Source organism: Erinaceus europaeus, chromosome 22, assembly GCF_950295315.1.
Source record: "Erinaceus europaeus chromosome 22, mEriEur2.1, whole genome shotgun sequence".
Lineage (NCBI taxonomy): Eukaryota > Metazoa > Chordata > Mammalia > Eulipotyphla > Erinaceidae > Erinaceus > Erinaceus europaeus.
The window spans coordinates 16,359,976-16,385,920 of record NC_080183.1 but is presented as its reverse complement, the minus strand read 5'-3'; the positions used below and the strand labels follow the sequence as shown (position 1 = coordinate 16,385,920).

The 25,945-nt window shown below is 50.1% G+C and overlaps 2 protein-coding genes across 3 annotated transcripts in view; one reads left to right on the top strand and one right to left on the bottom strand.

Moving 5' to 3' along the window:
• Positions 1-2,304, bottom strand: part of ADCK1 (aarF domain containing kinase 1) — a 48,037-nt gene extending 45,733 nt beyond the window's left edge. The window contains exon 1 of the mRNA XM_060181348.1: positions 2,256-2,304. The gene's annotated coding sequence lies outside the window, so the exon portion shown is untranslated. The remainder of the gene's footprint in view (positions 1-2,255) is intronic.
• Positions 2,305-10,300: 7,996 nt separating this feature from the next.
• SNW1 (SNW domain containing 1) overlaps positions 10,301-25,945 on the top strand; it is a 35,369-nt gene continuing 19,724 nt past the window's right edge. Inside the window, exons 1-5 of one of the 2 annotated variants that reach the window (XM_007531187.3) lie at positions 10,301-10,396; positions 13,814-13,967; positions 20,542-20,703; positions 24,856-24,951; positions 25,054-25,160. In XM_007531187.3, coding sequence (XP_007531249.1) covers positions 10,383-10,396; positions 13,814-13,967; positions 20,542-20,703; positions 24,856-24,951; positions 25,054-25,160 — 533 coding nt within the window. In that variant the 5' untranslated portion in view covers positions 10,301-10,382. Of the gene's footprint in view, positions 10,397-10,658; positions 10,677-13,813; positions 13,968-20,541; positions 20,704-24,855; positions 24,952-25,053; positions 25,161-25,945 lie in introns of those variants that run through there. The other variant, XM_060181346.1, reaches the window with a different exon arrangement.

Genomic DNA, 25,945 nt, shown 5'->3' with positions numbered 1-25,945 from the left:
TGAAAACATTTACTCAGAACAAGGAACAGTTGGTTTCACGTTAACGGCTATTCTCAATATTTGGAGCTTTTCTCTAACCTCATAATTTATTATCCAAGAAGGGAACACAGTGGCTAAGACTGAGCTGTTTCATGAGGGAGATAAAAGAAACAACAGATTTAATTTTTTAACTAGATTTGCCCCCAGGCAGAGTAAGAGCTGGACCCAGCCCATTAAGGCAGGTGACCCCCAAAAGACACCCCCAGACCTGTCTCACTGAAGGCAGAGTGACATCTCTGCTGTGTCCCAGGAGTGTTAGCCCAGAGGAGATGCTGCTGAGGTGGCCAGGGAGGTGGTGCAGTGGATAAAGGGTTGGACTCTCAAGCGTGAGGTTCTAAGTTCAAACCCCGGCATAGCATGTACCAGAGTGAAGCTCTGGTTCTCTTTTTTTTTTTTCACATTCCTTTTTTAAATTATCTTTATTTATTTATTTATTAGGTAGAGATGGTCAGAAATTGAGAGGGAAGGGGAAACAGGAAGAGAGACAGACACCTGCAGCCCTGATTCACCGCTCGCAAAGCAGGTGGGTACCAGGAGCTCAAACCTGGATCCTTGTGCACTGTAACATGTGCGCTCAACCAGGTGCACCACCACCCGGCCCCCTTTCTAATAAATAAGAGGGAAGAGGAAGGGGGGCAGAAGGGAGGGGAGGACGACCCTGGTGGGAGTGTAGAGATTCCACAGCAAGCCACAGGATCAATCACGACCAGAAGTGACCCACTCCAGTCAATGAAGTCTTAGTAGTGAGGGGTCACCGTCATGGGAAGAAAGCAAGCTCCCGTCCAGGAGTGAAAGAAACAGCATCAGCGGATCCGGAGCCAAGATAACAAGAGAGCCTGCAGGAAGCGGGTGGCCCAGTGAAATGTCACCAGGGCGGCCACCAAGTCACCAGCAGAGCAGAGCCCATCCTTCAGGAAGCGGTGAGCCGCTGGGCCAGTGCAGGACGGTCCTCTGAAGCCCTCGCTCGCCCTCCTGTCCTGGGACAGTGAGCCTGACCTTCCTCGCCTGGTGCAGGTGGCACAGAGCCTGGCCTCCCTCGCCTGGTACAGGTGGCACAGAGAGCCTGACCTCCCTCGCCTAGTGCAGGTGGCACAGAGCCTGGCCTCCCTCGCCTGGTACAGGTGGCACAGAGAGCCTGACCTCCCTCGCCTGGTGCAGGTGGCACAGAGCCTGGCCTCCCTCGCCTGGTACAGGTGGCACAGAGAGCCTGGCCTCCCTCGCCTGGTGCAGGTGGGCACAGAGAGCCTGGCCTCCCTCGCCTGGTGCAGGTGGGCACAGAGAGCCTGGCCTCCCTCGCCTGGTACAGGTGGCACAGAGCCTGGCCTCCCTTGCCTGGTGCAGGTGGGCACAAAAAGCCTGGTCCCTCGCCTGCCGGGTGCAGGTGGGCACAGAGCCTGGTCCCTCGCCTGCCGGGTGCAGGTGGCACAGGGTGCAGGTGTGAGCTCGGGCTGGGAGTCTCGGGCTGCGGGCACCGTGCGTCCCGCTTCTGGATGCCCGAGGACACGAGCCTTATCTGCGCTTCTGCTCCGGAGCCCGGAAGTGCCAGGCGCGGGGACACGGCCGCACAGCCCGACCCGCACCCGCACCCGCAGCTGACACGCGGCTCGGATGTCTCTCCCTCCAGCTCTGTCTGCTCAGCTTCACTCTCTCTATGCTAAGTAAACAAAACCTTTTTAGAAAAACGGGAGTCGGGCGGTGGCGCAGCGGGTTAAGCGCAGGTGGCGCAAAGCGCAGGGACCGGCGCAAGGATCCTGGTTCGAACCCCAGCTCCCCACCTGCAGGGGAGTCGCTTCCCAGGCGGTGAAGCAGGTCTGCAGGTGACTGTCTGTCTCTCCCCCTCTCTGTCTTCCCCTCCTCTCTCCGTTTCTCTCTGTCCTATCCAAAACTCCAACAGCAATAACAACAACAATAACTACAACAATAAAACAAGGGCAACAAGAAGGGGAAATAACTATTCAAAAGAATAATAACAGCGATAATAAAGGAGAGAAGAGGCTCCGGCCGTGCTGGCCGCCCCCGTGGAGCGCAGCCTCGGGCTCAGCGCCCTGGGTGCCGGCCGGCGGGACAGGCGGGGACAGGGTGTCCGGTGCAGACCCGCCCGCACACAGGGGCCCCGGCAGCGGGCGGGCGGGGCGAGGTCAGCGGCCACGTGGCCACGGTGACCCGCCGCCGCCCTCCGCGCGCCCCCGCCGCCGCCCTCGCGCCGCCCCACTCACCGCAGCAGCAGAGCGACCGCCGCGCGGGATTCGCGGGCTGCTTGGCTCCGCCCCCGTGGGGCGCGGGGCATGCCGGGACTTGTAGTCCAGAGCGGCTCCGCGGGGGGGGGGGAAGTAGGGGGCGGGGCGCCGCTGGGTCACAGCAACTATTTCTTTTTTTTTAATTTATAAAAAGGAAACATGTTTATATGGGAAACTGGGGAATGTTATGCATGTACAAACTATTGTATTTACTGTTGAATGTAAAACATTAATTCCCTAATAAAGAAATAAAAGGAAAAAAAAAGAAACGTGGTCTGGGAGGTGGCACAGTGACTAAAGCATTGGACTCTCAAGCATGAGGTCCTGAGTTCAATCCCTGCCGGCAGCACACATACCAGAGTTATGTCTGGTTCTTTATCTGTCTCCTCTTATCTTTCTCATAAATAAATAAAGTCTTTTAAAAAAAAAGAAAGAAACATTGGAAAAACCATAGGATAAGAGGGGTACAACTCCACACAGTTCCCACCTCCAGATCTCCGTATCCCATCCCCTCCCCTGGTAGCTTTCCTATTCTTTTTTTTTTTTATTTTTTTTTATTAAATTTTTTATTTAAGAAAGGATTAATGAACAAAAACATAAGGTAGGAGGGGTACAACTCCACACAATTCCCACCACCCAATCTCCATAACCCATCCCCTCCCCTGATAGCTTTCCCACTCTCTAACCCTCTGGGAGCATGGACCCAGGGTCATTGTGGGATGTAGAAGGTGGAAGGTCTGGCTTCTGTAATTGCTTCCCCGCTGAACATGGGCGTTGACTGGTCGGTCCATACCCCCAGTCTGCCTCTCTCTTTCCCTAGTAGGGTGTGTCTCTGGGGAAGCTGAGCTCCAGGACACATTGGTGGGGTCTTCAATCCAGGGAAGCCTGGCCAGCATCCTGGTGGCCTCTGGAACCTTCTGGACACGATGATTCTATATTTCTAGCTTTCCTATTCTTTATCCCTCTGGGAGTATGGACCCAGGGTCATTGTGGGATGCATTGGATCGACCTTCTCGTGGTGCATCCCGTGAGTACCCATTCATTGGGGAAACTGACGATCCTTCCTAGCCGACTGAATCCACATGGATCCCAGTCACTTTCAAAGCCAGCAACAAGCAGCTCCTGACAGCTTTCAACCTGACGCTGTTGACTGGCTACGGAAGAAGGGCAAACGCTAGAAGAAGAATTGTGGGATGCAGAAGGTGGAAGGTCTGGCTTCTGTAATTGCCTCCCGCTGAACATGGGTGTTGACAGGTGGATCCATACTCCCAGCCTGTCTCTCTCTTTCCCTAGTGGGGCAGGGCTCTGGGGAAGCAGGGCTCCAGGACACATTGGTGGGGTTGTCTGTCCAGGGAAGTCTGGTAGGCGTCATGCTCGAACCCTGGCTCAACCGCTTACTGACTGAGAACTTTCTGTGCCTGGGACACTCCTGGAGAATAAGCTGCCTCTCAGGCTTGCCGTAAGGCTTGATGGAGACAGCCTAGGGGCTGAGGACGATGCCAGCGCCTACTAAGTAGATGCTCAGTAAATATTAAGTCTCTGCCAGAGAGGAAGCAGGGACAAGGCCAGACGCCTCCTCCACAGATGTCGCAGCGCCCCCTCCTGTTCCCCAGTGCTGGTGTGGCCCCGGTCCAAGGCAGGAGAAAAGGGGGGGGGGGGGAGAACAACTCATCAGAAACACCAGGCTTTTGTCAAAAAAAAAAAAAATTAAAAGCAAACACACACAATGCTCAAGCCTAATTGCAGTGGGCAATTAGGGAACAATAGCTAATTGGTTTCTATAGTTAGAGAGAGGGCTGTGGGCTGGGGGGAGGGGGAACCTCGTCTGCTCCGACCCTCTTCACCCACTGCCAGCTTGGCTCCCATGAGACAGAGGCTGCGGGGAGGGGGTGTCATCTTGAGTTTTCTTGAGAAACTAAATCGCCTTTGTGTTGCCAAGAGAGGAGAAAGGAGGGCGGAAGAAGCAGAGAGGATACTCTCTGGGAAGAAAAGAAAAGAGGGAAGCAGTGACAGAAGCCAGACCTTCCGCCCTCTGCAACCCTCAACGACCCTGGGTCCACGCTCCCAGAGGGATAGAGAGTGGGAAGGCTATCAGGGGAGGGGGTGGGATATGGAGATTGGGTGGTGGGAATTGTGTGGAGTTGTACCCCTCCTACCCTATGGTTTTGTTCATTAATCCTTTCTTAAATAAAAATAATAAAAATAAAAAATAAAAAAGAAAGGAAAGGAAAGAGAAGTTGCTAAAAATGTGACTCCTGCCGGGGCTAATCCATCCTGAGAAAAGAAGAAAGGGGGGGGGCATCTTACATGTGCCCTGACGGGGCACCTGGGCAGGTGTTTCTGCAGGAAGGCAGGCAGGTGGGCTTGGGCACCCACACCCGCAGCCTTCTGCTGGGCTCACGGCGGATGCTGCTACAAGACCCAGCAAAGGAGGGCAGGGCGGAGTACCCCAAACACTAGAGACTGCTCCCCACTCTCCACACAGTTCCAGCTGGCCACCTCCACCCCAGCTCTATGTCTGCACAACTCTGACACTCCCAGGGCCCTGGGTTCCAGACCTGGGCCTGACCTTCCTCTGCATTCTCCTCAGTCCTCACCTCTGACCCTCACCTCTGACTCACCTCTGACCCTTACCTCTAACCCTCATCTCTGACTCACCTCTGCCCCTCACCTCTAACCCTCATCTCTGACTCACCTCTAACCCTCACCTCTGACCCTCACCTCTGACCCTCACCTCTAATGCACCTCTGATCCTCACCTCTGACCCTCACCTCTGACCCTCACCTCTGATGCACCTCTGATCCTCACCTCTGACCCTCACCTCTGACCCTTGATGTAGCACCAAAACCCAGGATGGTGCTCAAATACACAAAGAGACAGCAAAATAAGTTTACAGACAAAGTAACAAAAGTTTAGTTAACTGTAATAAGTATGACAGAGGCTTCAGTAGTCAGAGAGGGAGCCTGCGGCCTGTTCCCTGCTTCCATCCTCTTCAGTGGAGACTGTGTCCTGTTGGGGAAACGGGCAGATTTCTGTCCTATTCAGTTGCCAGAAGCTGTTTCTTTTGATCTGGCTGGAAACTATTAGTTTCTGCACTTGTCAATGTCTGCAGCCTGGGCTTTTTTCACTGAACTGCTGCCATTCTGTCAGCCTGGCAAAAGCCTTTATTTCTGATTTTATGACACAGCAACTGAAGGAAATATGCTGGGGCCTGACCTCTACCCTGATGGAAAGAACACAGGAAAAACTTTCTTGCTCCTGCTTGCACCCGACATATCCAACCAGAAATATCCCGGAATGGATCAGAAATAAGACCAGCAATCCTTCCCACGCCACCAAAACAGCCCTAGGGAAGGTCCACCAGCCTGTCCAGGGAGGGCGCCTTCAAATCCACGTCTCCCAGCAGCCATTTCCTTTTCCTTTTCTCTCTTTCTTTCTTTCTTTCTTTCTTTCTTCCTTCCTTCCTTCCTTCCTTCCTTCCTTTCTTTCTTTCTTTCTTTCCTTCCCTTTCATTTTTATTAGATAGGATAGAGAGAAAGAGAGGAGGGAGAGACAGACAGACAGACAGACACCTACAGCCCTGCTTCACTGCTTGTAAAGTGTCACCCCACAGGTGGGGAGTGGGGACTCGAACCTGAGTCCTTGTACATGGTGCTGTTTGCTCCTCCAGCAGGGGCTCCCATGTTGCCTTGGCTACTACTGCACTAAAACATTCCTTTGTCTGCACACCTGAGTTTACTTGTCTCATTTGTGTCTCATATTTTTTAAATTGTTTCTATTCTTTTTTTTTTAAAAGAATTTATTTATTTATTCACGAGAAAGATAGGAGAAGAGAAAGAACCAGGCATCACTATGGTACATGTGCTGCCAGGGATCGAACTCAGAACGTCATGGTTGAGAGTCTAGTTCCTTAGCCACTGTGCCACCTCCCGGACCACTCTTTTTAAAAAAAATTTTTATTTATTTATTTATTTTCCCTTTTGATGCCCTTGCTTCTCATTGTTCTTGTAGTTACTATTGTCGTCATTGTTGTATAGGAGAGAAATGGAGAGAGGAGGGGGAGACAGAGAGGGGGAGAGAAAGACAGACACCTGCAGACCTGCTTCACCTCCTGTGAAGCGACTCCCCTGCAGGTGGGGAGCCGGGGGCTCGAACCAGGATCCTCATGCAGGTCCTTGCGCTTTGTGCCACGTGTGCTTAACCTGCTGTGCTACCGCCCGACTCACGGGTCTCATAGTTCTAACAGCCACCTTCACCTCTAACTCACCTGTGACCCCCACCTCTGACTCCACCTATGGAAACGTCCTTCTGCCCTCCATTCCAGTCTCCCCCTCCCTCCACAAGTCCCTGTCCCTCCAGCACCCAGGTCTAGCCGCTCCCCCAGACCTCCACTGGTCGCCCCAGCCCACCCCTCAGTGGCCCAGCATGGAGCCCCACCTCCAGCACCCCCGGACCATCATACAGCCCCCACCCCACCCCGTGGTTTATGTAGTGGGGAGCACATGGTGCCCCGTCTCCTTGACCCGGCCAGTCCGCCCATTACTCAGCTGCTGTGAGGCTGCTGCCCGTCCCCTAGGGCAGGCCAGGCTGCAGATGGAAGCGGCCTCCCCCACACATGCCCACCTCACACTTCCAAGAAGGAATCTGACTCTGGCGCACTGGGATGCCCAACTGTTCCCTGAGAGGAAACCAGGTCAGTCTGGAGAATCTAGGCCACTGCTCCTCAGTCCTGCGACTCAGATGTCTCCCACTCCTGGCCCAGAAGCAACAGTTACTGGGGGCAAGGGGTGTCTCCTACGTTGCAGGCATGGAGCAAGTACCCGGCTCCAGGCCTTGTGCTGAGAATACAGGTGTAAAGAGACAGTACTCCTGCCTGAAGGAGACCAGAGCCAGGTGGGAGACACCATTTCTTCTGGTTTTTTTTTTTTTTTTAAGATTTTTAAAATTTATTTTAACCAGAGCACTGCTCAACTCTGGCTTATGGCGGTGTGGGGGATTGAACCTGGGACTTGAAAGCCTCAGGCATGAAAGTCTCTTTGCAGAACCATTATGCTATACCCCCACCCATGGGTTTTGTTTTTTTTTAAATTTACTTATTTTCCCTTTTGTTGCCCTTGTTGATTTTCATTGTTGTTGTAGCTATTATTGTTGTTATTGATGTTGTCATCGTTGTTGGATAGGACAGGGAGAAATGGAGAGCGGAGGGGAAGACAGAGAAGGGTAGAGACAGACACCTGCAGACCTGCTTCATCGCCTGTGAAGCGACCCCCCTGCAGGTGGGGAGCCGGGGGCTAGAACCGGGGTCCTTACACTGTTGTGTTTTTTTTTTAATAATCCAAGTGCTATAAGGACAGACGGCTAAAGTAATGCTGGGGGACAGGGCGCTGAGACTGTCCCTGGTTCTGCTCAGTGGAGCACGGTGAAGTTCAGGGCTCAGCTGTTGGGGTCTACTGGGACCCCCACTTACTAGCTGAGACTCCTGCATGATGCCTGCTGGCAGAAGAGGGACCAGGGACAAGTCTACGGAAGTCTGGACAGGAGGTCTGGGTGGTGGTACACCCAGTAGAGTTCACACATTACCAAGCACAAGGAGCAGGGTTCCCCACATCTGTAGGGGGAAGCTTCATGAGTGATAGGGCAGGATTGCAGGTACCTCTCTTGCTCCGCTCTCTCTCCTATATTTCTCTCTGTCTTTTTTTTTTTTTTTGGGGGGGGAGGCTCGGTGCCTGCACTATGAATCCACTGCTCTTGGAGGTCATTTTTTCCCATTTGTACTACTTGTTTATTTTTGTTACTATTATTGCTATTGCTATTGTTGTGGGATAGGACAGAGAGAAATGGAGAGAGGAAGGGAAGACAGAGAGGGGGAGAGAAAGACAGACACCTGCAGACCTGCTTCACCGCCTGTGAAGCGACTCCTCTGCAGGTGGGGATCTGGGGACTTGAACCCGGATCCTTATGCTGGTCCTTGTGCTTTGCACGTACGCTCAACCCCCCTGCGATACCACTGGACTCCCCCATCACAGGAATTAAGACCATCTGCTTCATAATCAGTTGAGAGGCTTATTAAAAGACACAACCCAGGGCCTAGGAGACAGCATAATGATTATGCAAGAGATTTTCTGAGGCTCTGAGGTCCCAGGTTCAATTTCTAGCAGCATCAGAAGTCGGAGCTGAGCAGTGCTCTAATTTCTCTCTGTCTCTCCTCTCCCACTAAAATAGAATAAATAAATATTCTAAAAGAAAGAATAAGATCTTTTTTTTTTTTAGAATAAGATCTTTTAATGTGAACTTCTCTTTAAAAATTAAACAAATAAATAAATGAACATCCCACACACAACTCCAAATTCAGATGGTCTGGAGTGGGCCCAGTATGTACACTTCAACTAGGCATCTAAATGATTCTTTTCTGCACCAGAAGCCTAACAACTATAGCTCTGATGAACAGAGGAGTCTGTCTACCTTCACTTTCCATGTGACAAGAGCTTATCCACACTTAAGTTACATTACTTTTCCACTAATCACAATGGAATAAACTGTATTTGGGTCTTAATTGGAATAAGAAAAAAGTATATGTATATATACTATCTATACTTTGAATATATATGGAAACTCAGGTTATTAAATAAGATCACAAATGTACTCAAATATCATCATAAATTTCTTAGCACAGCAACTCGCTTGGTAAATATCTATAAATGTCTATTAAATAATACATATATTTATACAAATATATATAAATAATATATGTAAACAAATAGATATTGAATAGATACACATAACATATACTCAAAAAGTAAGACCAAAAACACATATTAGAATATGAAACACAGAGAGTCGGGCAGTAGCACAGCGGGTTAAGTGCCCGTGGTGCAAAGTGCAAGGACTGGCATAAGGACCCCGGTTCGAGCCCCCGGCTCCCCACCTGCAGGGGAGTCACTTCACAGGCGGTGAAGCAGGTCTGCAGGGGTCTGTCTTTCTCTCCCTCTCTCTGTCTTCCCCTCCTCTCTCCATTTCTCTCTGTCCTATGACAACAATAATGACAATAATGACAACAATACAACAATGACAATGACAACAATAATAACTACAACAATAAAACAAGGGCAACAAAAGAGAATAAATAAATATTAAAAAAAAAAAAAAAGAACAAGGACAACAAAATGGGGGAAAAATGGCCTCCAGGAGCAGTGCAGGCACCGAGCCCCAGCAATAACCCTGGAGGTAAAAAAATAAATGAAAAAAAGTAACAATAAATGAAATTAAAAAATAAGAGGGATAAAATCATGAGCATCTGTTTCCCAATGATCCAGCTTCCAAAGGGATTAAAACTCACTACTCTTCTTGCTTCTGTATTCAACCACCTCCCTCTCTCCAACATTTTGAAGCAACTTCAGTATCTTGCTGTCACTTCATCGGAGGTTATGTTTAAACTCTAGTCTACATGTAAAACTCACATATGCACGCATGAACATGCACACAAACACACACACAAGCATTGTCGCATCTTTAGCCTGCTAAGGACCACAAGACAGCTCTCCAGGAAAATGTTTTGGGAAATGGCAGTGCGGAAGCAGAGGACAGATTTAATTTAATTTAATTTAATTTAATTATTTATGGTGGGGGGATTGAACCTGGGATTCACAGTCTCTTTGCATAGCCATATGCTGTCTACCCCCTGCCCCAGTGGACAAACTCTACAGAGACGTTTCCAGCGTTAAGAGTTTCCTCCGGACTCGGGATTCTCTATTGTTCTAATACTGTCACCCTTTTATTGTACATTACTACCTGGGAAAACTTGGTTTTGCAATTCCCACGAGGGAGAATGAGACCGCGTGAGAATATAAAGCCACATAAGAGATCTCAGACTCGCTATCTGGCCTGGAGAAAGCCCTGCCAGGCCTCGGTGGGGCGGTCCCGCCTTCGCTTTTCCTAAGGACTGACCCCATGGAACTATCAGAGCCGCTGGGAGTGGAACTCAAGGGGACGCGCGTTCGCAGAACTACAAGTCCCAGAAGGCGCTTCGGCGGCGCGCCTGCGCACTGGGCACTCCGTCCCTTTTCCTCCCGCGGTGCCCGGCGCTCGCGCAGGAAGCAGCGGAAGAAGATGGCGCTCACCAGGTGGGTTGTTGACTGTGGCGCTCGGTACGGAAGTGTCCGGGAGTACCCACGGAGTTCATTTCTCCGCTCTGACTGTCCGGGTGGCGGTCCGGCTCAGAACACGGAGCGGCGCGGCCGCACCCGCCGCCGGGGTTCCTCCAACCGCCGGAGCGAGTAGGCCTCGGAAGCCTCGGGCTTTCCTGCGGCGCTGCGCCGGCCAAGGGCGCCCCTCGCGGGGCCCGAGCTGCGCGCGGCGCGGCGCGTAGTTCCTAACCCGGGAGCTGCGGTGTTTGAGACTCGGGTCAGCGGCGGGGTGTGGAGGGCGGTGCGGAGGGCGGTGCGGCTGTCTGTCGGGCCGGTCTCTGTCCCGAGGCGGGGTCAGGGGTCACGGAGGAGCGGGGTCCCGCGGCGGCCGGGCGCTTCCCGCGCTGGGAGTCGGGGCGTCGGGTCCTGGGGGCGCGGTCCCTGCATCCCGGCGCCGGCGGTTGCCGTGGTAACGGCCCGTGGACCCCGCCCCCGAGGATGCTCGGGAGCAGCCGGGTCGCCGCGCCGCCTGCGGGGAAACTTTGTCCAGCCGGCGGGTCGGGAAAGTTGGCATTTTCGGGAGCCGGGCGGCGGCGTGGCGGGGTCAGCGCAGGTGGCGCAAAGCGCAGGGACCGGCGGAAGGATCCCGGTTCGAGCCCCCGGCTCCCCACCTGCAGGGGAGTCCCTTCACAGGCGGTGAAGCTGGTCTGCAGGTGTCTGTCTTTCTGTCCCCCTCTATGTCTTCCCCTCCTCTCCATTTCTCTCTGTCCCGTCCAACAATGACGACATCAATAACAACAACAATAATAACTACAACAATAAAAAGACAATAAGAGCAACAAAAGGGAAAATAAATAAATTATTTTAAAAAAAAACAAGGGCAACAAAAGGGAAAATAAATAGAATTACAAAAAAAAATTTTTTTTTTTAAGTTGCCATTTTCAGGACGTCGATGTGAGCTCCTGGACCGCCCCCCATGTTTTCATCGGAAAGTCACGTAGAGGGTCGGGGAGACCGAGCTTCTGCAAGTGCTTCCCCCGGGTTCGGTCCCCAGCACGGCCATCAGCCAGAGCTGAACAGGGCTCTGGGCTCTCTGTGTCGCTCACGATATATTTATTTGTTCATTTCTTTTTCTTTTCTTTTTTTTTTTAGTTTTTCTCTTTATTTATTCCCTTTTGTTGCCCTTGTTTTATTGTTGTAGTTATTGTTGTTATTGATGTCGTTGTTGTTGGATAGGACAGAGAGACATGGAGAGAGGAGGGGAAGACAGAGAGGAGGAGAGACAGACCGACACCTGCAGACCTGCTTCACCGCCTGTGAAGCGACTCCACTGCAGGTGGGGAGCCGGGGGCTCGAACTGGGATCCTTATGCGCGTGCTTGCGCTTAACCCGCCCTGCGCTACCGCCGACTCCCTGTTTCCTCCTTTTTAAAGAAAGGACGGAAGGGACACACACGAGAAAATAAAAATGTCAGAAGCCATCCTGTTCCGGTGAGGAGAACGTTGGGCCTGCAGAGGCCCGCAGAGTTGTGGCTCACCCAGCACAGCCGAGTGTGTTATGCAAACTCACTGTTTTGGCAGAATAACCCTCCCGATCATTTCAGGGACCACTTCCAGCCAAAGGGAGCTAAATATATTATGTATTTATTTGGGTAGAGACAGAGAGAAATCGAGAGGGAAGCGGGGAGGTAGAGAGGGAGAGCGACAGTGAGACACCTGCAGCCCTGCTTTACCACTCGTGAAACTTCCCCCCCCCCCCAGGTGGGGCTGGAGGCTTGAACCTGGGTCCTTGCACATTGTAGCATGTGCGCTCACCCGGGTGCGCCACCACCTGGCCCTTCCAACCAAAGGTAAAGACAACAGAGACAGGGCAGAGACAAGGCTGGGCTACTTGATTCGCGTGGTGGGAGCCTTGCTTCAGTCCCTGCAGAAGAAGCAAAATGCAGCGCAAGTTAGTATTTTGATTTGCAATTTATGCGTCTTTCCCACGAGTTGTGTAATAGCTGGTGGAAGCCCTAAACTTGACTCCGTTCCTTCTCCCAGCTGGTAAATGTTTTTGGAAGACCTGTCACTGCCCACCCACTGTTCCAGGGCTGGCTTCACAGTACTGAGTCAGTCAGGCTGACTGACTCCATCTCCAGAACTCCATTCTAGGGGTAGACCAGTCAGTACTGAGTGAGTAGGTCAGTAATGCAATAGTAATGCAGCGTTAAGAATTAAGGACTGGGGAGTCGGGCGGTAGTGCAGCAGGTTAAGCTCAGGTGGCGCAAAGCGCAAGGACTGGTGTAAGGATCTCGGTTCGAGCCCCCTGGCTCCCCACCTGCAATAACACAAGGGCAACAAAGGGAATAAATTAAAAAAAAGAATTAAGGACGGGGGTGGGGTGGGGTAGTGAATTGGTAGTGCAAGCACTGAGCCCCAGCAATCACCCTGGAGGCAAAATAAAATAAAGTCAAGAACCTTTTCCTGGGCGGCCCTTCTTTGATGAAAGAGTAGCAGGCTGCAGCCTCTAGACTTTCTGCTCTGAACCTCCGGCCTCTTCAGTCGCCCTTGCTACTAAACTGGACCCCCTGGGCCAGGTGCTTAGACACTCAGCTGCTTCCTGTAACTCACCTCTGGTGCCACCCCCTCTAATTCTTGTTCCACGCTGACACCAAAGTAGTTCAAAGGAAGAAGCTAACAGTATAAGAGAGTTTTAAAATAAGGGCAGTAAGAATAGCAAGGACCCTGGAAAAGCCTGTATTCCACTTGGGTGGAGTGAGACTTGACATCGTTTGCTTGCTTGTTCCAAGAAAAGGAATGTGTTTCTATAAAAACTAGGGGCAGTGTGGTGGCTCTTCTGGTTGAGCACACATTACGGTGCACAAGGACCCAGGTTTGAGCCCCCAGTGCCCTCTGCAGGAGAAAACTGGTGAAGCAGGACAGCAGGTATCTCTTGTCTGTCTCCTCTATCTCCCCTACCCGATTGATTTCTGTCTCTAATAAGTAAAAGACTTTAAAAGCTAAAAAAATAAAAACTTGAGTTAGTCTACTATGAAATATCTTTTCTTTTTTTAAAATATTTTATTTATTCATGTGAAAGACAGGAGGAGAGGGAGAGAACCAGACATCACTCTGGTACATGTGCTGCTGGGGATTGAACTCTGAACCTCATGCTTGAGAGTCCAATGCTTTATCCACTGCGCCATCTCCTGGAGCACTATCTGTTCATTTCTGATTCTGGGTCCCATCTGCCTGTCCCCTACTCGGATGGGTTTACTGTCTGTCTGGTGCTCACTTCTTCCTACAAAAATGAAGGGCAGCTATTGAATTAATAGCAGTGACTCACCCATTCCTCACTGCAAATCTTGTTCTGTTGCTTCTATGCATATGTATTTTTTTTCCTTCAGTTCTCTTTGAATCTCTTTTTTCTTAGCTTTTTGCCTGCACCTACTCAGCTGTCTCAGGACCAGCTCGAGGCCGAGGAGAAGGCGCGGTCCCAGAGGTCCCGACAGACTGCACTGGTCTCCTCCCGGAGAGAGCCTCCCCCCTACGGGCACCGAAAGGGCTGGATCCCACGCTTACTGGAGGTAAGCATGCATCTTCCTTTTGCCTTTAGTTGTTTTGAAATTTACCCTCTGCTTTCAGGTCGCAAGTGGAGAGAATTCAGGGCTCCCTATGGAGAAGCTTGCCGCCGAGCACCTCACAAGCACACAGCCCTGTTCTTAGCCTTCCCCGCCTGCCGGCTGAAGTAGCTCTTCTTGCTTTGGTTTTTTTAATTAAATCAGTGTGGGGGGTGATTTACAAGGCTGTGTTGCTACATGACGTCTTCCCCAGCTCAGGTGTCAGCACTGTCCACCCTCCGCCCGCCTGTCCACTGCCTTCGGGTCTTTAATGTTCCTTCCCCCGGCCTGCTAGGTCTCTGCTTTTTGTTTGATTGCTTGTTTTCTGATGCAGCATTTATGATACTGTGCTTGTCTTATCTTTCCCGCTTTCCTGTGGCGTTGGGACTGAACTTGGCCTCAGTGTGCAAGGCGGCTTCTCCACTGCCGCTCCCCAGCCCAGAACTCGTTGCAGCGCTTAGGAGACGAGTGCTTATGTCCACTGCCGCTCCCCAGCCCAGAACTCGTTCCAGCGCTTAGGAGATGAGCGCTTATGTCCACTGCCGCTCCCCAGCCCAGAACTTGTTCCAGCGCTTAGGAGATGAGTGCTTATGTCCACTGCAGCTCCCCCAGCCCAGAACTTGTTCCAGCGCTTAGGAGATGAGCGCTTATGTCCACTGCAGCTCCCCAGCCCAGAACTCGTTCCAGCGCTTAGGAGATGAGTGCTTATGTCCACTGCCGCTCCCCCAGCCCAGAACTCGTTCTAGCGCTTAGGAGATGAGTGCTTATGTCCACTGCAGCTCCCCAGCCCAGAACTCGTTCCAGCGCTTAGGAGATGAGTGCTTATGTCCACTGCCGCTCCCCCAGCCCAGAACTCGTTCCAGCGCTTTGGAGATGAGCGCTTATGTCCACTGCAGCTCCCCCAGCCCAGAACTCGTTCTAGCGCTTAGGAGATGAGTGCTTATGTCCACTGCCGCTCCCCAGCCCAGAACTCGTTCCAGCGCTTAGGAGATGAGTGCTTATGTCCACTGCAGCTCCCCCAGCCCAGAACTCGGTCCAGTGCTTAGGAGATGAGTGCTTATGTCCACTGTCGCTCCCCAGCCCAGACTCGTTCCAGCACTTAGGAGATGAGTGCTTATGTCCACTGCAGCTCCCCCAGCCCAGAAATCGTTCCAGCGCTTAGGAGATGAGCGCTTATGTCCACTGCAGCTCCCCCAGCCCAGAACTCGTTCCAGCGCTTAGGAGATGAGTGCTTATGTCCACTGCAGCTCCCCCAGCTCAGAACTCGTTCCAGCGCTTAGGAGATGAGTGCTTATGTCCACTGCCGCTCCCCAGCCCAGAACTCGTTCCAGCGCTTAGGAGATGAGTGCTTATGTCCACTGCAGCTCCCCCAGCCCAGAACTCGTTCCAGCGCTTAGGAGATGAGTGCTTATGTCCACTGCCGCTCCCCAGCCCAGAACTCGTTCCAGCGCTTAGGAGATGAGTGCTAATGTCCACTGCCGCTCCCCAGCCCAGAACTCGTTCCAGCGCTTAGGAGATGAGTGCTTATGTTCACTGCAGCTCCCCCAGCCCAGAACTCGGTCCAGTGCTTAGGAGATGAGTGCTTATGTCCACTGTCGCTCCCCAGCCCAGACTCGTTCCAGCGCTTAGGAGATGAGCGCTTATGTCCACTGCCGCTCCCCAGCCCAGAACTTGTTCCAGTGCTTAGGAGATGAGTGCTTATGTCCACTGCCGCTCCCCCAGCCCAGAACTCGTTCCAGCGCTTAGGAGATGAGTGCTTATGTCTACTGCCGCTCCCCCAGCCCAGAACTCGTTCCAGCGCTTAGGAGATGAGTGCTTATGTCCACTGCCGCTCCCCAGCCCAGAACTCGTTCTAGCGCTTAGGAGATGAGTGCTAATGTCCACTGCCGCTCCCCAGCCCAGAACTCGTTCCAGCGCTTAGGAGATGAGTGCTTATGTCCACTGCCGCTCCCCCAGCCCAGAACTCGTTCCAGCGCTTAGGAGGTGAGTGCTTATGTCCACTGCAGCTCCCCCAGCCCAGAACTCGTTCTAGCGCTTAGGAGATGAGTGCTTATGTCCACTGCCACTCCCCCAGCCCAGAACTCGTTCCAGCGCTTAGGAGATGAGTGCTTATGTCCACTGCAGCTCCCCCAGCCCAGAACTCGTTCTAGTGCTTAGGAGATGAGTGCTTATGTCCACTGCCGCTCCCCAGCCCAGAACTCGTTCCAGCGCTTAGGAGATGAGTGCTTATGTCCACTGCAGCTCCCCCAGCCCAGAACTCGGTCCAGTGCTTAGGAGATGAGTGCTTATGTCCACTGTCGCTCCCCAGCCCAGACTCGTTCCAGCACTTAGGAGATGAGTGCTTATGTCCACTGCAGCTCCCCCAGCCCAGAAATCGTTCCAGCGCTTAGGAGATGAGCGCTTATGTCCACTGCAGCTCCCCCAGCCCAGAACTCGTTCCAGCGCTTAGGAGATGAGTGCTTATGTCCACTGCCGCTCCCCCAGCTCAGAACTCGTTCCAGCGCTTAGGAGATGAGTGCTTATGTCCACTGCCGCTCCCCAGCCCAGAACTCGTTCCAGCGCTTAGGAGATGAGTGCTTATGTCCACTGCAGCTCCCCCAGCCCAGAACTCGTTCCAGCGCTTAGGAGATGAGTGCTTATGTCCACTGCCGCTCCCCAGCCCAGAACTCGTTCCAGCGCTTAGGAGATGAGTGCTTATGTCCACTGCCGCTCCCCAGCCCAGAACTCGTTCCAGCGCTTAGGAGATGAGCGCTTATGTCCACTGCAGCTCCCCCAGCCCAGAACTCCTTCCAGCGCTTAGGAGATGAGCGCTTAAGTCACTGCTGCTGCCGCTGCTGCATTTCTGTTCTTCCTTCAGTTATCTTATTACCTGTCAAATTACAGAGTGGGTGGAGCACACCTTCTCTTAAATCCAACAGAAGTCTCATCTTTGCTTCTCTTTCAGCATTTGAATACTCAAATAGTGTCAGCTTTTTAAAGTCAGTCTTGGCTATCAGAGGTTTCACACATCCTGGTGGAGAACAGGCAATTGGAAAATGAAGTCAAAATAGCCATCTAATCTAGAAGCAGCTTGAATGCTTCTTGAGGGAGTGAATGTTCCACAGAAGAAGGCATTTTGTTCTCATTTCCAAAGTGAAAGCTGTGATTTTTCTGACAGACTTAATGACCACGTAACACCACACGCACAGTGCAGAAGTGCTTATTAGAGAAGTAAGCGAGCAGATCAGAGCGCGTGCTGTGCTGATGTCTCGGTGCAGGATGCCCGTTCCTGGAATCGCTCTAACCGTTGGATGATTGGGAAAGGCTCGATGCATTTTGCTTAGGAAAACACAGAAAACAATATATATATTGTTATATATATTGATATATATATGTCATGACTTTTCTGACACCCTGATACCTGCCTGGATTGTAAAACATTGTCTCCCTAAACTTTATCCTTTGAAACTCTTTTTAAGACCTTTGGCAAGTGCACTGTGCCTAGGCAGCCACACATCCAGGACACCGTGGGGTGTTTCTCGAAGAAGGAGGCCATATAGGAGGGACTGTTTTCATAAATTACTTTTGTTACCAAACTCCTCAGTGATTGACTTAAAGATCTATTTCCCCAGTCATTTCTGAGCAGTTCTGATTTGCTTGTTTGCACTAAAACAACTTAGACTCAGTAGAGAAAATATCTGGGGGTGCCGGGTGATGGCGCACCTGGTGAAGCACATGCATTACAGTGCACAGGGACCCAGCTTCAAGCCCCTGGCCCCCACCTGCAGGGGAAACCTTCCTGAGTGGTGAAGCAGGGCTGCAGGTATCTCTCTGTCTCTATCAAGTAAAAAATAAAGTTTAAAGAAAAATAGAATTGTTAAAAAAAATAAAATATCTGGGTTCAAATCCTTGGTGTGCTCCCGTGTAAGACCTTGGAAAAGTCAATTCGTTTTTTTTTTTTTTTAATTTATTATTTATTTATTTATTTTATTTTTTTAAAGAAAGGATTAATTAACAAAACCATAGGGTATGAGGGGTACAACTCCACACAATTCCCCCCGCCCAATCTCCATATACCACCCCCTCCCCAGTAGCTTTCCCATTCTCTATCCCTCTGGGAGCATGGACCCAGGGTCATTGTGGGTTGCAGAAGGTAGAAGGTCTGGCTTCTGTAATTGCTTCCCCGCTGAACATGGGCATTGACTGGTCGGTCCATACTCCCAGTCTGCCTCTCTCTTTCCCTAGTAGGGTGGGTCTCTGGGGAAGCTGAGCTCCAGGACACATTGGTGGGGTCTTCAATCCAGGGAAGTCTGGCCAGTATCCTGATGACACCTGGAACCTGGTGACTGAAAAGAGAGTTAACTTACAAAGCCAAACAAATTGTTGAGCAATCATGGACCCAAAGCTTGAAAAAGTGGAGAGGAAGTGTTAGGGAGGTACTCACTGCAAACTCTAGTATACTTCTGCTTTCTTACTTTGGTGCCATACTCCAAACTCAGTCAATTTCTGCTTTGCGTTTCTACTTCTTCTTCTTTTTTTTTTTTTTTACATGCATAACATTCCCCAGATTCCCATTTAACAATACAACCCCCACTATTTCATTCATCATTTTTCATGGACCTGTATTCTCCCCACCCACCCACCCACCCCAGAGTCTTTTACTTTGGTGTAATACTCCAATTCCATTTCAGGTTCGACTTGTGTTTTCTTTTCTAATCTTGTTTTTCAACTTCGGCCTGAGAGTGAGATCATCCCGAATCCATCCTTCTGTTTCTGACTTATTTCACTCAACATGATTTTTTCAAGTGGTGAAGTATCTGTGAAGCTCTGTAAGCTAAAGACTAAATGATGAGTACCAGGGAGTGGTGTGAGGAGAGCCTTTTATGGTTTTGCTCCCAGAAAGAGATTGGTCAGCTCTAGGAAACAAGAGTGGTGAAGCAGGGCTGCAGGTATCTCTCTGTCTCTATCAAGTAAAAAATAAAGTTTAAAGAAAAAATAGAATTGTTAAAAAAAATAAAATATCTGGGTTCAAATCCTTGGTGTGCTCCCGTGTAAGACCTTGGAAAAGTCAATTCGTTTTTTCTAAACTTGACCTTTTTTCTATATGAAAATGTGTGGTGATGCAAGAATTACATGAAACAGTATAAGCTTGGATTATGCCTTGTAAAGAAGGTACTAATCAAATCTTAACTAATTTAACAACCCTCTTAAAGTTATATTTAATATTTCCATGTTTATTTGAAACTGTGCCTTCTTGGTAATTTCATATTAATATGCATGAGCATGGTAATGGTTGACAGGCTCTACTGTACTTGTTAAGAGTTTTAGTGTTTTAGTAGTTGCAGATAATCACCATTAGAAATATGGATGTGGGGCAGGATAGACAGCATCATGGTTCTGCAAAGAGACTCTTGTGCATGAGGCTCCAAAGTCCCAGGTTCAATCCCACACACCACAATAAGTCAGAGCTGAGCAGTGCTCTATTAAAAAAAAAAAAATAGTAATAATAGAAACAGGGATGTGTCAGCAACTGTACTGTAAACCTTTAACCCCTCCCGATTAAAATAAAAGATGGAAAAAAGTTTGATGAACTCACTTCACTGTATTCTATTTATCATTCTCATAGAACACTGAATATTGTTTTATTCTGGTTTCAAGGAAAAAAAAAAACTGTCCTTATTGTTTGACCTGCTTTCTCAGGGAGAGAAGTAAAAAATCTTCCTCAGCCTACACTTGTTACTGACTGTCTTAGCTACTTCCTAGCAGTGCACCAGGACCACCCACGTGGCTGCTCTTCTGCTGTCAGTGACCCCCAGCCCCAATTGACTCTGTTTCCTAGAGCTGACCAATCTCTTTCTGGGAGCAAAACCCATAAAAGGCTCTCCTCACACCACTCCCTGGTGCTTATCATTTAGTCTTTAGCTTACAGAACTTCACAGATACCTCAACTCGACTGCCAGAAGGAGCCTGCACTCCAGTGGGCGTCTAGTGTAATTAGAGCTCTGTGACCTGCAGGGAGCGTGACGTGCAGTGCTCAAGGCCTTGCCTTTAAGTCCGGGCACCACATAGGAACACTAGCTGAGCCCTATGACTGTTGGGGCTGCAGTGTCTCTTCTCTCTCCTCTCTCCTTTCTCTTCCCTTCCCCCTTTTCTCAGAGAGAGCAAGAACTATACTGGGAGGCCCCTCGGCAGTATTGAGTGGGCAGGGTGGTCCCATCTCTGAATGAAAGAAAGTCAAACAAGCAAACAGACTACAGGGCTGGGTAGTGGTACAGCTGATAAATGCACCAGGGTCTGAGCCCCCACTGGCAGGGGGAAGCTTCATGAGTGGCGAAGCAGGGATACAGGTGTCTCTGTCTCTCTCCTCTATTTCTCATTCCCCCTCCCTTTTTTTTTCTGTCTCTATTTAAAGGGGGGGAGGGTTTGCCAGGAGTGGTGCGTTCACAGTATAGGCACCAAGCCCCAGCAGTCATCCTGGTGGCGATAGAAAATGAGCAAATGAAAAGAGTGACTTGCCTCGAGTTTCAGATCGCTGCTGATCAGCCTTCCTTTGTTTCTTTAGGACTTTGGAGATGGCGGCGCTTTCCCAGAGATCCATGTGGCCCAGTATCCACTGGATATGGGGCGAAAGAAAAAAATGTCAAACGCGCTGGCCATCCAGGTGGATGCTGAAGGGAAAATCAAATACGATGCCATTGCTCGCCAAGGACAGTCAAAAGACAAGGTACCCTGGGGCCCGGCGGCGGCGCACCTGGTTGAGCGCACGTGTGTGAGGACCCGGGTTCTGGGGCCCGGCGGCGGCGCACCTGGTTGAGCGCACACGTGTGAGGACCCGGGTTCTGGGGCCCAGCGGCGGCGCACCTGGTTGAGCGCACGTGTGTGAGGACCCGGGTTCTGGGGACCGGTCCTTTTCCGCCTGCGGGGGGAGAGCTTTGCGAGTGGGGAAGCAGTGTTGCCAGTGTCTCTCTGTCTCTGTGCCTCTGTCTCCCCCTTCCTCTCAATTTCTGGCTGTCTCTATCCAATAAATAAACAAAGACGACAATTTTTTTTTTTTTAAAAAGACAGGTACCCTCTTGACTGGCTGAAGACACGACTGTAGCAGTGGACAGTGCGGGCGGCGGTTCACCTGGCAGAGCACACGCATTACAGTGCGCAGAGCCCTGGGGCCACGTCCTCCGTCTCTGCTTGCAGAGGGGAAAGCTTCACAAGTGGCATTTCCCTCTCTGCCCCCCTCTTTCTTTCCCTTCCCCTCTCAATTTCTCTCTGTCTCTAGCCAAAATAAGTAAATATTAGAAGAATTCAAGACTGGTGTCAGGTAAACAGTTGAAAGCTCAAGTTTGGGGAGAACAGCATTTAAAGTGACCAGCTAAGACATATAAGCGCAGGCATCAGGAATCAGACGCCTTGGGACTGAGTTTGAAGGACAGTGATGGCAGAAGGATAAGGTTGGGAAGGAGCAGTGACAGTGAAGTGAGTGGTTGCTACAGTTCTCATGGTGTTTTCGGCAGATGTGTTTTCTCAGCGCATTTAGTGTCCGTATCGGTAGATGTGTTTTCTCAGCGCATTTAGTGTCCGTATTAGCTTTGTACCCACTGCGCTGGTGCTTGGACAGGGGCCCTTACTGATTGTTGGGGACCCTCTGAGCATTGTGTGGGGTTGGACAGAACTTCCTGCTTACTGCCTCCAAGCAGACTCTGCTTGCCTCTGTCCGAACCAGGAACACCTCATGTCTGCAAAGGTCCCTGAAGGGAGCTGGAGACGACAGCAGAGCTCTGTTTTAAAAAGATCGCTTTTCCTGTTTTAGAAGCAAGAATTGGTCTGTGTTGGGGGTGAGACTGTTTCACAGACACTGACCAGGGGAAAATAAGAAATTGTAAACCATTAACCCCAGTAAAGTGATTGCAGAGTCAGAATTGGGGGTTAAACATACAAAATGAGAACTAAAAAAGTTGATCATTCAGGAAACTACAGTGTGGGACCACAGCATAGGATGGAGATGTCTGTGGGACTGTTGAGTTTGCTCCCTCGTGCAAAGATTTCTGATCTTCCGAAATGAAATATATGCTAGTTGAAGAGGTGAGGACCGAAGCCATATTCCAGGAGATAATATTCTAGACCTTAAGCCTTGGTCTCTACATGTCAAGGAAAATACTGCTAGTACCTGTGGACAGAAAGAAAGGAAAAAAGAATTCTAGAGCCAAGCGTATGTATGTGTTGTGTATGTTTTCAACTGTGACTTGAAAACTTTTTTTGGGTGGCACTGAGTATTATACAGGCTTACTTCCACTGATGTTGGGGTTTTTCTCTCATTATTTTTGTATCATTTCAGAGAGAGGCAGAGAAAAAGATCAGTACCACAGCTCAACCCCACCAGTCACTTGAGCCTGTGACTTCACACCTCGCCTAGTACAAGCCTACAGAGTGAACACTTAAAAAAGAAAAAAGAAAACAACCCTGTCATTTGGGCCAGGTAGTGGCTCACCTAGTCAAGTGCACATATAACCAGGCGAAAAGGCCTGGGTTCAAACCCACAACCCTGGGGGCCGGGCAGTAGCACACCAGGCTAAACGCACATAGTATGAAGCGCAAGGACTGGCTGGCACAAGGATCCTGGTTCTAGCCCCCGGTTCCCTACCTGCAGGGAAGTTACTTAGCAGGCGGTGAAGCAGGTCTACAAGTGTCTGTCTTTGTCTCCCCCTCTGTCTTCCCTCCTTTCTCAATTTCTCTCTGTCCTATCCAACAACAACAACAAAAGGAAAAGATGGCCACCAGGAATAATGGATTCATGGTGCAGGCACCTGGCCCCAGTGATAACCCTGGAGGCAAAAAAAAGCAACAACCCACAGTCCCACCTGCAGGGAGAAACTTCACAAGTGGTAGAGCAGTGCTACAGGTGTCTCTCTCTTCCTGTCCCTCTCTCGTTCCCTGTCCTCCACCTTTTCTTTGAAAGAAAAAGAAAAGAAAGCATTTGATGTTTCTTTCTAAAATAATTACATATGAAGTGTTACATACACTTGAAGAATGCCTCCAACCCCTGGAAATAAAAACCTCCAGCTTTAAATTGACCCCAAGATAAATGATAAGCTGTTCCCTCACGCATATGCTTTCACACATTAGCTCAGCCTGAAGAGAACATTTGCTTTGTATCTGAGGTGGGGACTGTGTTGACAGACTCGGCCTTTTCAGCAGCTCAGCCTTTGCCGGTTTTTAGTAATAAAGAATAAATAAATCCTTCACAGCTGAGTTAGTGTGGCATCCTGCTCCCAGAGCCCACTGTGCTGCTTACACCCCAGAGTGTTAGAGCTTCCAGCACTTTCCAGCCCCTCAGCCTCCTGGGATGCCGAGTCTTCCCAGCACACTTGGGTCACGCGCGAGCTAACGCTGGAGTTTCCCAGCGAGTTCCCACGGGGGATCTTGCTGCTCACGTGGCCTTCACTCAGCTCTGAGGTGCTCGGTTCCTCCCTTCACTCACTAAAGGGTCATTAACTTTGGAGCAGCAATGGCTCCTGGGCGGTAAGCGGGTGCTGACACTTGATGTGAGCATCACTGACGACCTGGGAGCCGTCTGCGCAGAGCTCCTTGCTGATTGCTGGGTAAAGCGGCGAACTCTTCAGAGGCTTGGCAGTTCTCTTCTGGGGTATCGGCCTATCCTGTAGGACTCTGGTGGTGAGAAGCGTGGGTAGTGGTGCACCCAGTAGAGTGCACACACTAGAGTCACAAGGACCTGGGTTCGAGCCCCCGGGTCCCACCTGCAGGGGGAGAGCTTCACAAGTGGTGAAGCAGGGCTGCGGGTGTCTCTCCTCTCTCTGCCTGCCCCTCTCAGTTTCTCTCTGTATCCATGCAAAGTAAATAAAATATTAAAACAAAAAGAAAAGAATTCTTCTGTTGATTATCCCACAGTGAAAGGAAGGGAGACTTTCTGATCAGTCGCTGGCCGGAGACCTGCCGCACTGGGTCCTTCCCAGATGAACTCCCGGACAGAGCGGCCACACTGGCAGTTCACGAGTCAGCAGTCCATGTTTCGTGGAAAATCACCTTGACTTTCATACTTGGTCTCAGTCCTGACTAAAGCAGCGAAGTCTAGGATGCTGCTCATTTGTTCAGTTTCCAGTACCCCGGGCTTTAAGCGAAATCTGTCGTGCCAGTTTTTACGACAGGTTGAGAGGCACAGACCAACTAGAAGGTAGACTGTATTTTCTGTGTCTGCGGCCCACCATGCAGTGTCAGACAAATGAAAACACGCTAAACATGGTCAACCTTGGGTATTGCATGGAAGATGAGTTGTCTGTGTAAAGCTTCTTTTTTTCACAAAAGGTACTTTATTTTAAAGCCAGGCACTTTCATGAAAGAAAGTGTTCCAAGTATTTCTCCTTATCGCCATTTTCTTAGTCTGTGAATACAGTTGATGCCGAGAAAGGCAAACATTGTAAGCAGAGCAAAGACTGGAATTTTCCAGACCCAGTGAATCTGGAAAGGATTTGGTAACCTGACTTCAATTCTGATGAGCTTGTAGTCTAAGCAAATGGCGCTCTCGGCAATTTCTATCATCATTAATTTCCAATCTTAGTGAACCTCAAATAGAGGAATCACTGATGCATAAGATTCTGTTGGCCAATTTATCTGGGATTAGACATGATTAGACAATCTCAAATAATTTAAATGCGTGAGGTCAGAGGGAAAGTATTCCATTGTATAGCCAGGGCAGCAATTTGTGTGCGTATCTTAAGCTTCCTTGGCTTTCAAATCTAAAAGACAAAATCTGTGTCCTCAATTTGCAAGTGTGCCGAGAGGACATATTGACTCTGAAAATGACTTAACGACGAGCCCGCTTTTCAGTGTCTGCGCTCCTAAGCCGCCTTGTGTTTGAACATTGTAGGTCATTTACAGCAAGTACGCTGACCTGGTCCCCAAGGAAGTCATGAACGCGGACGACCCCGACCTGCAGCGGCCAGACGAGGAAGCCATTAAAGAAGTAATGAGATGTGCTACTTACTGCCGCTGCCCACTTTCTGCCCCTGCTGCCCCGCCTCTCAGGTGGCATCCAGACCAATCAGTGTGGCATCTCTCATTTCAGATAACAGAAAAGACGCGGGTAGCCTTGGAAAAGTCTGTATCGCAGAAGGTGGCTGCGGCCATGCCAGTGCGAGCTGCCGACAAGCTGGCCCCTGCACAGTACATCCGGTAGGAGCCACGCCGGAGGCTTCATCCCTGTCGGGCAGTATTAAGGGTGTCCCAGCAGGCTTCACAGTCCTCCTCAGTCACAGTGAACTTTCTGAATAAGGACCTGTAGTGTCTGCTGTGAACATGCTAGCTGTTAGGAAATAACTGGACCATGAGCTCGGCCAGTAGGAGGGCACACACTAGTCTATGTGAGGTCCTTCTCCTGTAAGCTTTGTGCAGTGCTGGGAGAGAGAATGTGTGTGCCTGTGTCTGTCTCTCTTTCTTCCCCTCTCCCTCCTGCTCTCCCCCTCTCTCGACAGGAGAGTCAGAAAGTTGACCTAGGGAAGGCAGCTAACAGTGGCATTGCACATGCACGAGACCCTGGTGCTGTGTTATTTTAAAGTAGACGTTAGCTATTCGTGTTATTTTCAGACTCATTTTTCATCTTAAGAATGTAACAGTCTGGTGGTCCGAGAGGTGGTGCAGTGGATAAGGCATTGGACTCTCAAGCATGAGATCCAGAGTTAAATCCCAGACAGTACATGGACCAGAGTGATGTCTGGCTCTTTCTCTCTCCTCCTATGTTTCTCATTAATAAATAAAATCTTAAAAAAAAAAAAAAAAAAGAATGTAAGATTACGGTAGACGATCCAAACCACAAGTGTTGCTGGTTTCCATTTGCATATAATTAGCACTATAGTGTATAGCTATTATGTCCTATACTGTAAATCGTATGTTTTAATATATACTGTCACATCATTTGACGTTTTATTTTGGAATAATGATGTACAAGACAGTTGTATGTT